This window comes from Sphaerodactylus townsendi, linkage group LG02 (assembly GCF_021028975.2).
Source record: "Sphaerodactylus townsendi isolate TG3544 linkage group LG02, MPM_Stown_v2.3, whole genome shotgun sequence".
NCBI classification, from domain to species: Eukaryota; Metazoa; Chordata; class Lepidosauria; order Squamata; family Sphaerodactylidae; genus Sphaerodactylus; species Sphaerodactylus townsendi.
The window spans coordinates 169,764,605-169,777,842 of NC_059426.1; the positions used below are offsets into that span (position 1 = coordinate 169,764,605).

The 13,238-nt window shown below is 45.5% G+C and overlaps 1 protein-coding gene across 6 annotated transcripts in view; it reads left to right on the plus strand.

Annotated features, from left to right (window-relative positions):
- The first annotated feature begins 564 nt into the window (after positions 1-564).
- Positions 565-13,238, plus strand: part of PPP2R5E (protein phosphatase 2 regulatory subunit B'epsilon) — a 99,965-nt gene continuing 87,291 nt past the window's right edge. Inside the window, exons 1-2 of one of the 6 annotated variants that reach the window (XM_048485797.1) lie at positions 565-986; positions 5,136-5,299. In XM_048485797.1, the coding sequence (XP_048341754.1) occupies positions 904-986; positions 5,136-5,299 (247 nt within the window). In that variant the 5' untranslated portion in view covers positions 565-903. Of the gene's footprint in view, positions 987-1,292; positions 1,749-5,135; positions 5,300-13,238 lie in introns of those variants that run through there. The other 5 variants (XM_048485799.1, XM_048485803.1, XM_048485802.1 and 2 more) reach the window with 5 other exon arrangements.

Consider the following 13,238-nt stretch of genomic DNA (forward strand, 5'->3'; position numbering starts at 1 on the left):
GAAAGCAGAATTACCACTCAAAGCAGGATTAAGATCTATATTTATCTATATATATCAATATCAACAGCAGAGCGTATAAAGCAAGTCACGTCCCTTAAACGACTCGCAAGCTGATAATACTTTACTAACCTCAGGATGCTGTACTAACAACAGATTAAAGCTAAGCACCTCCCCCCCAGCTCTGAGGGCACTTCCGCACATGCAGATCCACTTTCACAATTGTTTGCAAGTGGATTTTCGCATTCCGCACAGTAAACTCTATTCCGCACAGCAAACAAACTCCAGCTGCAAAGTGCATTGAAAGTGCATTATTCTGCATGTGCAGAAGCGCCCTACGATCCTCCACTAGGAAACCGATTCCCGCCAGGGACAAAAGCCTCTCCGCCGCGACTTCTAGTCTGCCCCGGCGAAAGAAACAGAGCAGGCGAGTCCGTGGCGCGGATCCCCACGTGCAGCCCAGACTCGGGTCCACCCCTCGGGAGGCAAGCGGGCCGCAAGGGCGCGTTCACGCAGGACGCCTCTCCCCTCCCGCATCCGGTGAGCCGCCGCCGCCGCTCCTGCGCCGCTTCCTGTGGCAACTCGCTCTTCTCCTCCGCCTCCTTCACGCGTCTTCCCCCCCATCCCCCTCCGCGGAGGAGGCCCTGGCAGCGAGAGGAAAGGCGGGGCGCCGCCGCCGCCGCCGCCGCCACTGAGGCTTCTTCTACCCGGCAGCGGCGAAACACCCGGACGGCGCCGGTCACGTGTCCCGGAGGCGCCCGGAGCCGAGGCGGCGGGGACCCGCGTAACGTGCGAAAATGGGGCCGGCGTCGCCCTAACGCCTCTCCCTCGGCCGCCGGACTTGACCGCCTTCTCCCGGCGAAGGACGAGCCGACCCGCGGCCGGCCAGCGTCCCCTCCCTCCGCCATGCCGTCGCCGTCCCTGAGGGGAGGCGAAGGCGCGGAAGCCGCGGGGAAAAGCGAGGCCGCGGCCGGCCGAGCCGCCGCTGGGTGAGTCTCCCCGACGCCGCGACCGCCTTACCTGCTCCCGCCGAGGCCGCGGAGCTGAGGCGAAGGGGCGACCTTGGTGGGGGGGGTGGGGGGTGGGGGTGGCTGAGGGGGAAAAGGAGGCGGCGGTTGAGAGGGGGGGATGGGGAGGCGGAGGCGGAAGAGAAGCAGCCCTGCCGGCCAATCAGGGGGCGCGTTCCATTCCGTTGGCCAGTGGGCGTGCGGGGGGGAGCGGGGGTGGGCGCGCGCCGGCGGAGGCAAGCACGTTCGCCTTCCCCGGTCGCGCGCGCGAGAGCGAGCGAGTGCGCACGCGCGGGGCCGACCCCTCCCCCCCCGACTTCTCCTCAGTCAGTCAGTCGGACACGGCGAAGCGGGCCATGGCCGGAGCCGAGTGACAGGAGAAGCTGAAGGGAAAACGGTGACCGAAGGCCGCCGCCTCCTCCTCCTCACCGCCGCAGGCCCGGAATGTGAACGGAGAAGCGACGGAGGAGGAGGCCTCGCGGGCGGCCGGGCCTGTCGTTGGGTGGGGGCGGGGGCAAGGAGCAGGCCGCGCATGGGACCCGGGAGCCGGCCCTGACGCCGCCTTGCGCCGGGGGTGGACGACGACGAGGCCTAGCAGGCAGCGGCGGCGGCGGCTCCTCCTGCGGCAGAGACCGCAGCGCGGCGAGGCAGAGAACCGCCCGGCTCGCCTCCGCCTCCGCCCGGGATCGCCTCCCGCCTCCTTTTCTCTCCTTGTCTCCGGATTCTCTACCAGGAGGGGTCAAGGTAACTTCTCCGGAAGCCGGCGGGGAGAGCTCGGTGGCCGGAATCCAGGCTCTTGGCTGCAGCTTCCCGTTCCTCCCCTCCTCCCCCCCTCGTCCACGGGGAAAGTGGCATCGCAGACACCGCCCCCCTCCCGCTTTGGGGGTCCCCTTTTCTAAGACCGTCCTTCCAACGCCTTCTCGCGTCTCTTGTTTCTCTCCCCGCTGGGCCTAATAATCTGCATCTTTCGAATAATCTCCTGGGTTTTTTTTTAAAGGACTTAAAAAATAAATCTGAACAACACTGCCCCATTTTAGTAGGCGGGGGATGTAACCAGAAGCTTAAGGGGGCGGGGAAAGAGGGCCCAAGAAATAAAGCCTCGATTCTGTTACTTGGTGTTTTGTGTTGAAAGATCTGCACAGGAGCAACTGGTCGCTGAAGGGAAAGCGGAGAGGGAGGGGCTGCACCCAACATGATCCCTGTTGATTCTCTTAACATGGCCGAGGCTTGTCGGTTTGGAATTAGGCCGTAATAATTTATAAAGCGGGAGAGAGGGGGACTGTTACTAAATTTACAGCGGGGAAGCGTGGCTAAAGCTTCTCGCTGACACCGTGATCTTGGCCGTCAAAGCGGTTCTGCTCGAGGACCTGCCCTTTAATACAGTTTGCTGATCATTTGGGTAGGCGGAAGAGACCACCAAGGGGCTGTGGCTTGTCCGGAGACGCACCGTTCTTTTAGTCCACCAAGGTCAGCTGGCCCAGGCCGCAGGGCCATTTGGGGGCACATTTAGATCTGTGCAACTCTGGTGTGCTTTTGAGGAAGCATACTTTAGAATCTGGCGCTACTGGTGCATTCCTAAAAAGAGTTAGGCCTAGAAGGGTGCAGATCTATTTAGATTGCACTAGGGCAGTGATAGCGAACCTTTTTGAGACTGAGTGCCCAAATTGCAACCCAAAACCCACTTATTTATCGCAAAGTGCCAACACTGCAATTTAACCTGAATACTGAGGTTTTAGTTTAGAAAAAAGGGTTGGCTCCGAGGCGTGTGTTACTCTGGAATAAGCTTGGTGGTAGTCGGTGGCTTTGCTTTGAAGCAACTGCGCAACTCTTCCAATGGGTGAATCATGACCCTAGGAGGGTTTACTCAGAAGCAAGCCCCATTACCAGCAACCGAGCTTACTCCCAGGTGAAGGATCACACTTTAGTTCTTTGCATGAAAATCAGTGGGGTTTAACAGTGCTTAACAGGGTTACCTACACTGCTTCCCCAAAACTCAGTCTTAGGTTTAATGCTAATAATGGAGCCCAAAACAATCTGTTTGCGTGTGCCCACAGAGAGGGCTTCGAGTGCCACCTCTGGCACCCGTGCCATAGGTTCACCACCACTGCACTAGGGTGATATATGTTGAGAGTTTCAGATTCACATGGGAGAGTAAATAACATTTTTTTGCTCCTGCGAGTACAGTCCTCCCTCATTTTGGTATGTGTTAGAAACTGGTTTTGTGCAACTCATGCAAAGCTAAATTTCAAACTGTTGCACGGAGCCCTCACATGTTCATTATGTATAAAATATTTAAACAGGGAACCACCCTGTTAACATAGCATTGTTAGTCTGTGAAGCGTGGGCTGTATGTAAGGCAGGATAACAATGCAGCAAACGGTCCCAAGAATGATAAGATAGACATGATCATAGAACCCTTCTCACTGCTGAGTGCCAAGAGCTTGTGAAGGCCACGAATACCTTTTGTGTCTGCAGTTGTTATTTCTTTTCATATATTGAATTTAACTAATCCACTGTTGCTTTAAAAAAACCTTTCTGCCACTTCAGCAGTGATGTGTGACAAGGAATCTTCACATCAGCATTTGTCATTGCATTAATGCTCCTTGGCTTGCAAAGATTTATGTAGGTTCTTAAGTTTGTGTGCGGTCCCATTGACTTGAGTAATCGATCATACATTGACTTAACTGGTGTTTGCTGGATAAAATCTTGCCGTTATGATCACAACTCTTCTGAGCATAAATTAAACAAATTAAAAATTTCACCTTAGGCAAGAGTTATACTGTTAAAGGTGCTTTCATACAGTGTGCTTGATAAATTAATAATCAATTAATACATTAATGTATAAAGTTATTATCTTCTTCACTGAGCTCCACTATGTGTAAAGAAGGGTCATGGCATTTTTTAAGAGGATCAGACACAAGACTGTCTGAACTGAAGGAAGGTAGATTAAGGCCAGTCATTGGGAAAAGGTCCAAAAACTAAGAACAGTTCATTAGAGGAACAAGCTATTTAGTGAGGGAATGGGTTGTTTTCTTTGGAAGTCTCCTTGAAAGGGCCGCATGGGGGTTTAGATTGTTCTGTGGAGGTAAATTGGTCTACTGGACACGAAAGGTCATGCTTATCTCCTGTGATTCTAGAAATGGGAACAAAAGAAAATAGCTAATAGATGTGATAGCATCAGCTGTACAATTGCAAACTCTGCAGAAATCAGCATTGAGCTGATATTGCCGTCACAGGATGTATGTTGATGGTTAGCATACATATTTGGTCAGTTTCCAGCACGTGCATTTTAACAGTGTAAAGGCTAGTGGAATTACTTTGTTCACACGAGGATAGTGTTCGTTTCCCATTTAAAGTTGTTGTGAATTGACTTCCCCTTGACTTGGTAGTCTGATTGCTGTAATACATAAGAGAGAGAACTTTAAAAATATCCCCCAAAGGAAAACGAGTCAGAATATGGAGTAGAAGAAAAACAAACACTTCAATCCTGTAGGGAAGGCTTGTACTTGTAGAAGAAGAAGAGCTTGGATTTATACTCCACCTTTCTTTCCTATAAGGAGACTCAAGGTGGCTTAAAAGCTCCTTTCCCTTCCTCTCCCCATAACAGACACCTTGTGACGTACGTGGGGCTGAAAGAGTTCTGAGAGAATTGTGACTAGCCCAGGGTCACCCCAGCAGGAATGTAGGAATGTGGAAACACATCTGGTTCACCAGATAAGCCTCTGCCACTCAGGTGGAAGAGTGGGGAATCAAACCCAGTTCTCCAGATTAGAATCCACCTCCTCTTAACCACTATCCCATGCTGGCTCTCTTTGTAGCTGTGCATTCAGGTGTGCATTGTTTTGCTCATCTTGCCCCCCTTGTTGATGGATGCATCTCAGACGGGTGGGGCATTCACAAATTGGATGATAACGTGCATTTCATCTGGGGCCACCAGTCATGTGAAGCAAAGCATTACTAGAAAAGGATGAAGGCCCTACATTTCTAACATGCTAAGTTAAAAAGATAAACTAAACTGAAGTAAGGGGACTATTTCTTGATAGAAAGAACTTTAAGGAAAAGACAGTATTTCTTGTAACATTTTAACTATAATATTTACCGGGCAATGTTAACAATATTTATTCCTTTCAGTAGGGATATGTCCTCAGCACCAACCACTCCTCCATCAGTGGATAAAGTAGACGGATTTTCTCGGAAGTCCGTCAGAAAAGCCAGACAGAAGAGGTCACAGAGTTCCTCCCAGTTTCGGTCTCAGGGCAAGCCTATCGAGTTAACGCCACTGCCTCTGCTAAAAGGTACGGCTCCGCATCGATTATGACTAAAACATAGTTTTGCCCCAGATGACTGGAAGACACTTTCATGCCTTAAAAGTTTTATGGGTTCAACGATTATTTTAGTATGTTATACTTAAGCTTGTTGGAGAACCTGTGATTCAGATATTGAAGGCCCATATTTTCTAGCTGATTATATCGGTGGTTGATTAGAAAGTGTAACTATTAATATATATGAAGGCAAAGGGTGTCTTGCAAACGTGAAAAAATAAATGCAATGGTTGTTAAGGGATAATCCTGCTGTAATGCTAGAATGTTTAATTTTATATCTGCCAGTCTTACTTTCCCTTCGTTCTAAATGTGTAGTCCGTTTTCCATTAGCAAGATATTAGAATATCCAGCAGTTATGTAATTAGGATTCCGCCTCCTGTTTGAATTAGATGTACGAGGAGCAAATATATTTGAATACTCTCTTAATTTACATCGAATGTAAGAGTCTGGATTTGGGATTTTATCAGCTATGTGGCAGAGCTTGATTGATATTAGTCATGTGATCATATCAAATGTGGTAGAGAAGATGGTGGGGCCCTCTTAGGGTGTATGATACAACATAAGGCCAGACTGTATTCAGAGAACTGCAAGGCAGAAGCTTAAATTCTTTTAAATGTATTTCAAACAAGATAGAGGTTAGCTGCAGGTGTTGTCACTATTGGCTGGTACTTTTGATCTAATTGCTCTCTTCACCCTGAAACAGTTAGCCAGCGAGCTCAGGGAATGCTTATATTACAAATAAATTGCCTAGCAGGTGTTTGTGAGTGTGTTCTGGTGCTTGTGAAGAGGGTTTTTCATAGGTAAATAGGACTGTACTGTGGTGAAATGGTCAGAAAGCTGCATTGGTAAAGAGACCTGGACCTATAGGACTGTACTGTTTCCTATCACTATAAATGTGATCCAGACTTAATATATCTTGTTTAAAAACTCATACTTTGCTTCAGCTCTGTTTGAAATTTCTGTGTGTTTTCAGATATCTGTAATCCAACTCCTTTTGCTTTCAGATTCCTGTAATCCAAATCCTATGGCACTGTTAATAGATTTCCCATCCTGCTGATTGTACTTGACTTGCACTATATAATCTGCCTTGAATCTCAGCAAGAAAGGCGCACTATAAATAACCAAATAAATTTAAAAATGTTCGCTTCTGTCGTGGTCATTGGCAGTGCAATCTTAAACAGAATCATGCCCTTCTGACCCCACTGACTTCAGTAGATTTCTGCTTTGTAGTGTGGTTTGTGTTTCTAACTTGAACCGAATGCTTTCAGTACCGTGTTTCTTGTATGGTCAGTACCAACACCTGGAAGTCATGTAGATAATCTGAAGTGGGCAGGGGTGGAGTTTTTCACCTCCAACAGTGACTTGGAACTCGGTTCACAGGATTGTGAAGCAGGCAGGATACAGACAGGCCAGTGAGGAAAAACAGCAAGGGTATCAGAAGTAGGCAGAGAGGTAGTTTGGTCATGCTAAAGGGCATCCTTTTAAGTTGCTACTGGGATTGTGCAGCAGGGTTAGAAGAACTAAATGGCAGAAGGTGGAATGGTTCTCCTGCGTTTCTTGACTCCTAAACTAAGGAGTCTTTCTTTCCAACAGTGTCTGTTCTGAAATAATTAATGTCCTGTTGCAGCCAGCAGTCCTGATAGTATGGAGGTAAGGAATCAGTTCCACTCTTTTTAGGGTTCTGATTTGTGCTTCTTGTCAGTTGTTGCATGAAGTACTCAGTTCTGACTCTTCAACCCTTCTGAGCTATTTTCTCCTGAGTACAATGTCTCTAAAAACCAGGACAATGCCGGTTTATTTTTAGTCTTCCAAAATTCCTAGTAATCTAAACTCTCGTTGGCCCCCTGCCCCATCCATTATGAAAAGCAGTGTGATAAAATACCTGATTTACTGACATTTTTGTTCTGTTGCCTTTTCAATAAATGAATTGACAGTGTGTTTGAATGTTGGAAGTGTCTTTAAAGCTGGATCTGTAAGAAAATTGAGTTTTGCATGTTCATGACTGTATGGATAGGACATGTTCACAAGGAAGACCAGTCAAAAAGACATTGGTTAGTTGTCTGGGGAAGTAATTCTCAGGTACCAAAGAAAAAATGCCAATTCGATAAAAATCAAGATCACTAACTGTTATTGAACAGTGAAACTAAATTATCAGCAGTTATCTATTATGCCAGCGGTTCTCAACCTGTGGGTCGGGACCCCTTTGGGGGTCGAACGACAGTTTCACAGGGGTCGCCTCAGACTCTCTGCATCAGTGTTCTCCATCTGTAAAATGGATAAATGTTAGGGTTGGGGGTCACCACAACATGAGGAACTGTATTAAAGGGTCATGGCATTAGGAAGGGTGAGAACAGCTGTATTATGTGTAGCTGACTACATTATTGCAAATACAAGTTTATATTGGCAATATAAATCAGAATTGTAAGTGAACAGCAACGGTTGTTTCAATTGTATGTAGTTGTTTTGAAATATAAGCCACCTGGAGGGCCAATCTGGTTTCAAAGTAGTATATAAGTATAGTATATATTAAAGTTAATATTTAGGTTATTTTTAACTTTTTAATAGAACATGATTAAAAGTTTGGCTCCAAACAAAATTTAAAATGACTCTCAGCATCTGTATCAAGACAAAAGTTTTAAATTGTGGATATACCGCAGAACATGGGATTCCAGTTGTTAACTGAAGAGATTATGGTTTTGACTCCTACAGGATTTGGAACCCCAAAGAGTCCTCTTTTCTACATCACTATTTGAATTGAAAATGCTGGTGTTTAGATACTGGAATTTTTTTTTCTAATCCTGGCTTGTTGTACCTTTGCTCAGGAGACGGGGCATTATTTGTTGTGCCTCCGTGGGAATTCTGTAAACAAATTTTCATTCTGGAATACTTTGGCCCAGAAAAAGGAATGTATGTTTTACAGCTCAATCCAGATCCCCAGGCGGCTGGGGATGGTGCTGCTGCAGTGCTGTCCCACCACCTCCAGAGGGCTTTCCAGCCACACGAGGAGGCAAAAAACTTCTCTTACCACCCAAAGGACCTGGGCTGTGGTACGACCAGCTGCAAACTCAGGATAGAAGCCCACTAATGTCAGCTCCATTCCAGGAAACCCCATGTTGGCGTCTGATCAGGACACCAGTGCAGCTCTGTGGTGGCCTGGACTTCCAGCTTTCACCTGCACGGAGCTGAGCAGTAGCTGGCTGCCAGCACCTTTTACCCCCAGTGTCCCTCCACCACTCCCTAAGGGCATTTCCGCTCATCCCATCTAGATTTGGTTCTTAAGTTTATAAATGATGGGGAAGACTCTGGTCTGAAAATTGGAAGTGTACGTGTCTGTTTCATGAAAGAATTAAAAAGCGTACTTTTGAAGGCTTTCACAGCCAGAATCAGCTGGGTATTGTGGGTTTTCCAGGCTTGTGTGACCCCAGTTTGATAATTATTGCTCCTAACGTTTTGCCCACACACAGCCTGGAAAACTCACAGCACACAATTTAAAAAATGATTGTTTTAAGTTCACTTAAGATGAACGAAATGATTTGGAATGAAGGTTATGCCCCTGGATCCTGTATGACAGTGGTTCTCAACCTTCCTAGTGCCGCGACCCTTCAATACAGTTCCTCATGTTGTGGTGACCCCCAACCCTAACATTTGCCCATTTTACAGATGGAGAACACTGATGCAGAGAGTCTTAGGCGACCCCTGTGAAAGGGTTATTCGACCCCCAAAGGGGTCCCGACCCACAGGTTGAGAACCACTGCTGAATGAACTCCTCAACTTTACCTGATCCTCCATTGTTGCTCCCCTTCTTTCCTCTGCATTCTTGGATCCTGGCAAACCTCAACCTGTGATCTTTGCTATTTGTACGGCCATATTAAATGTTCCTGTTCTTTTATTTGATATTGCCTTCTTTTTTGTGCCTTTCCCTACATTTCGGGATACCTGCTTGGTGCCATCTCTCTTGTTGCAGACCTGTCCCCAAAGCTCACCTTTAGGAGCATCAGTGCCGTAGTGGTTAAGAGCAAGTGTACTCTGGAGGAACTGGGTTTGATTCCCCGCTCTGCTGCTTGAGTTGTGGAGGCTTATCTGGGGAATTCAGATTAGCCTGTGCACTCCCACACATGCCAGCTGGGTGACCTTGGGCTAGTCACAGCTTCTTGGAGCTCTCTCAGCCCCACCCACCTCACATTGTTGTGAGGGGGGAAGGGCAAGGAGATTGTCAGCCGCTTTGAGTCTCCTGCAGGAGAGAAAGGGGGGATATAAATCCAAACTCCTCCTCCTCCTCCTCCTCCTCCTCCTCCTCCTCCTCCTCTTCTTCTTCTTCTTCTTCTTCTTCTTCATGAACATGCATTTCCCTTTTCCTCTCTCTTTGTTGTCCGTTTTTGATTGTAAGCTCCTCAGTGCAGGGGCCTTTTGTCTTGAATTTGTTAAGCAGCGAGCACATTGTGATAATGTATAAACGTGATGTTGGCCTTTGAGGCCAATAAGATAAGAAGACATCTGGAAGCAGTGAGGCTGGTCTGCCATGGGGCAATGTTGAAGACACCTCATATAGAAAATCATTCTGAAGATATGTAATCTGAACATTCAGCTTCAAGTGTTGTGTAACATTTGAAATCCTTACAGATCTCATTCATTTGCTGGAATGATTTAAAAGTTTCCATTTCCTTGGTACCAGCATCACTTTTTAAAGAGCTATCATTTCATGTTGAATAAATGCTTAATAATAGTAGTACTTGTATTGTGATTTCAGTATTCAAGGCATTCTCATACATTCTGGGGTTGTTGTAGAGATTACTGAAATGTGTATCATTTATCCCCAGCCTAGTTTAGGAGAATGTAGCTTGTTTAAGGACCACCCTCCCCAGTGTCTCAGATGATAATAGTTTAAGATATGCTAAAAGGTGTTTATGTTTGCTGGTGGCAAACATGATGAGAGAGTGCCTTTTGAAGTAAAGTTTATTTGTAAATACTTTGGTTGTCATCTGGCAGATTTTTTTAATGAAACTACAGGAACATATGGAAAAGGGGGTGCATAGGAGCTTGTTTAGAATATGAGGTGGAATTAAGGGGGAAGCCCCGTATGAAATATTGCCTATTCTGTAATGAGTATAATCAGTCAGTAAAGTTTTTCTGAAAATTCATCCCTCAAAGTGCTTTTGAAACAGCTACCCAGACACATCTATCGTTTTGGGTACTTCAAATTTCTATCTATTATAGATATGCATAATTATAAAATCCTTACGTTCCTTTTGGTTCATGTAAAAGCACGATGTACATATCCTTTAAAGACTTTGTTTTTCTTACCTTGGCAATTTTTTTGTGTTTTAATAAACTTATTTTGATAATTTGTCATCACTGACAGTTCCTGTAGATATGCTAAAGCAGCAATGGCCAAACTTGCTTAATATAAGAGCTGCATAGAATAAACGTCAGATGTCTGGGAGCCACAAGACATAAACAAATATCACACTCACTTTTATCATTACACGCACATATTGTTACAAATGTTTTATATTAATATTTTAAAAACACACATACGCAATAATTATTCATGTAATTTTTAAATTAACATTAAATGAGACTGTCAGAAATAAAAACGAAGGGGGTTAAAAAGATATTGCTAATGGTGCTTCTTTCATTAAGACTAAATATCTGGTCAAAACATGGAGAAAAATATGTAAATTAGAGACAGTTACTGGTATTCTAGTACTGCTACTAGAAATATTATTAGAAATATTGTTAGTCTCTGTCTTTGCTGTGCACAAGGCTTCTGATTGACTATTGGCGATTTAATTGTCTGTGCTGGTTTTTTTTAAAACGTTGCTTTGGCAGGAGCTTCCACCATAGCACAACATTACTAGGTTCCCTAGGAGGATCTACAAGATCCTCCACCTGCATGTCATCAGGAAGGGAAGGGCTGGGAGTTGGCTTTGCTGCCTGGTCTTCCTCAGGAGCAGCCAACTCTGGCTGCATGGTGTTGTCAGGTTCTGCATCAGAGTCCTCTGTATCCTGGAAAGTACCCAGGGGCTGGCTCATGACATAATTTACATTTGATAAAATATTTCATTAGATTTTCATTTTGCCCAACATTTTGGTTTCCCGCCCCAAACAGCAGCAGCAACTGGGAAGGGCGGGGACACCCCCCCCCCTCCCCGGGCTGTAATATCTCCACAAGATTCTGATTGCCTGTGAACGGTGTTAGTGTGGGTTTGAGGTAGTCTTGGAACGCTAGTCAATTGACCCTTTGCTGTTAGACCATGATCAAATATTTAATGTTGTTAGACTGCTGCTTGTGCGAAGGCATTCTTATCTCATTATTGAATGGTGGGGTCATCTGGTGGCAGTGGCAAGGATAAGGGCTGTTTTCCCCCTTGGAAATCAGTCACATGACTTTAAATATGTGACTGCTATTCTTCTATAATCAGCCAGTATGTGGCTTGTTAACCAAGACATGCCAAAACTAAAATTCAGGGCATTGAAGAGCATGCCGTGAACAGATAGAACTAATGAGTGTAGACAAAGGTCAGAATGCTTCACATTTTTATTCAGTCTTTCGTCCGAGGAGCTTACGGTGGTGTACATTCTTACCTATTGATCTTTGCCTGGTGAACTTTTTCACTGAAGAGGCATGATTCCAAAACTTCTAGAGTGAGGTTTTAGGCTTGAGAATCTTTTCCTCAGAAGCACAGTTCAAACCACACATGCTCAAAGAAGAGGAGTGTCAGAAACCCCTTAATCCAAGGGATTTTTTGGGATGAGTCAGCAAAACACAAAATTGTAAAACCTTGGGCTATGAATCCTCGCACCTCAGGCTTGGTAGCTGCCACCAGCCCTTTTTCGCTATCTGAATAGCCAGAAGCTAAGGGGCCAGGCTCCCTGGGCTCAAAATCAGGCAACTCACTTACGCAAGGTAGGCCACCTACAGCGTGAGTTTCACAAAACAATTAACTTGGTAGGTGTAGCTAGGTGAGCCCAGGTACTTGTATGATATGGAAGCCTCCTGAAGACAAAACACCACAAGGTATACTTAAAGGAATTTATTAAAATTGTGCAAGAATATTTCAATAAGAATAATAGGCAGTGAAGAATTAAAATAACAAAAGGCTAAATCAGAAAGGACTAACCAAACAGTAAATAGCATTGATTCAAAATAACAGATGTTATCATTCCGACTGAAATCCTCCAGCATTCAAAAGGCCACTCTTTCTGAGCGGCAGCATATCAGGCAGCACATCTGAGTAGCAAGGTCCAAAGGTGTCCGTAGAAGCCATAATGAAGGGACTAAAGGACCACAGAACTAGGGAGAAAAGGCTAAACTTGATGGCCAGGGGCTAAGTTGGCTGGAACATGTTTATCTATCAGAGCTGTGGCTAGTGGTATCAGTCAATCACATAACCCTGTTACTAGCCAGGTGACCCAGAGGGTTAGAATGAGAAAAAATGGCCTAATAAAATGACTCAATAAATCATCTGCTAATTAATTGGACTGTGACCCCGGAACCTAAAAGGGAGTCAGTACAGAAAATCCCCTCTTCTAGTATTTGAGCTCCTGTCTAGGCTGCAAAAGGTCACCGCTTCATTGAATCAGGAAACAGCACTGTCATTCGCCACTCTCAGACTTTCCTATTGTAGGCTAAACCCTGAACTAATATTTGAGAGAACAAGAAACTGCATTAAGGGACTCCGTGTCTGGACGAGGAGTTGTGCTTTCCTCCTCTCTTTCTTTTTGTCTGCCATAGCAGTGTTAGGGAACTTCTCCCTGAGTTGCCTTCTCTGGATGCCAGCCTTGTTTTATCCTCAAAAAAGTTTTAGATGGTTTGTTGTCTGATTTTCTGGATACAATTCTCTCATTTATTATACCCAATCCTGAACTATAGTGTGGATCAAAAACCCCACACAATGGTGCCAGGGACAGA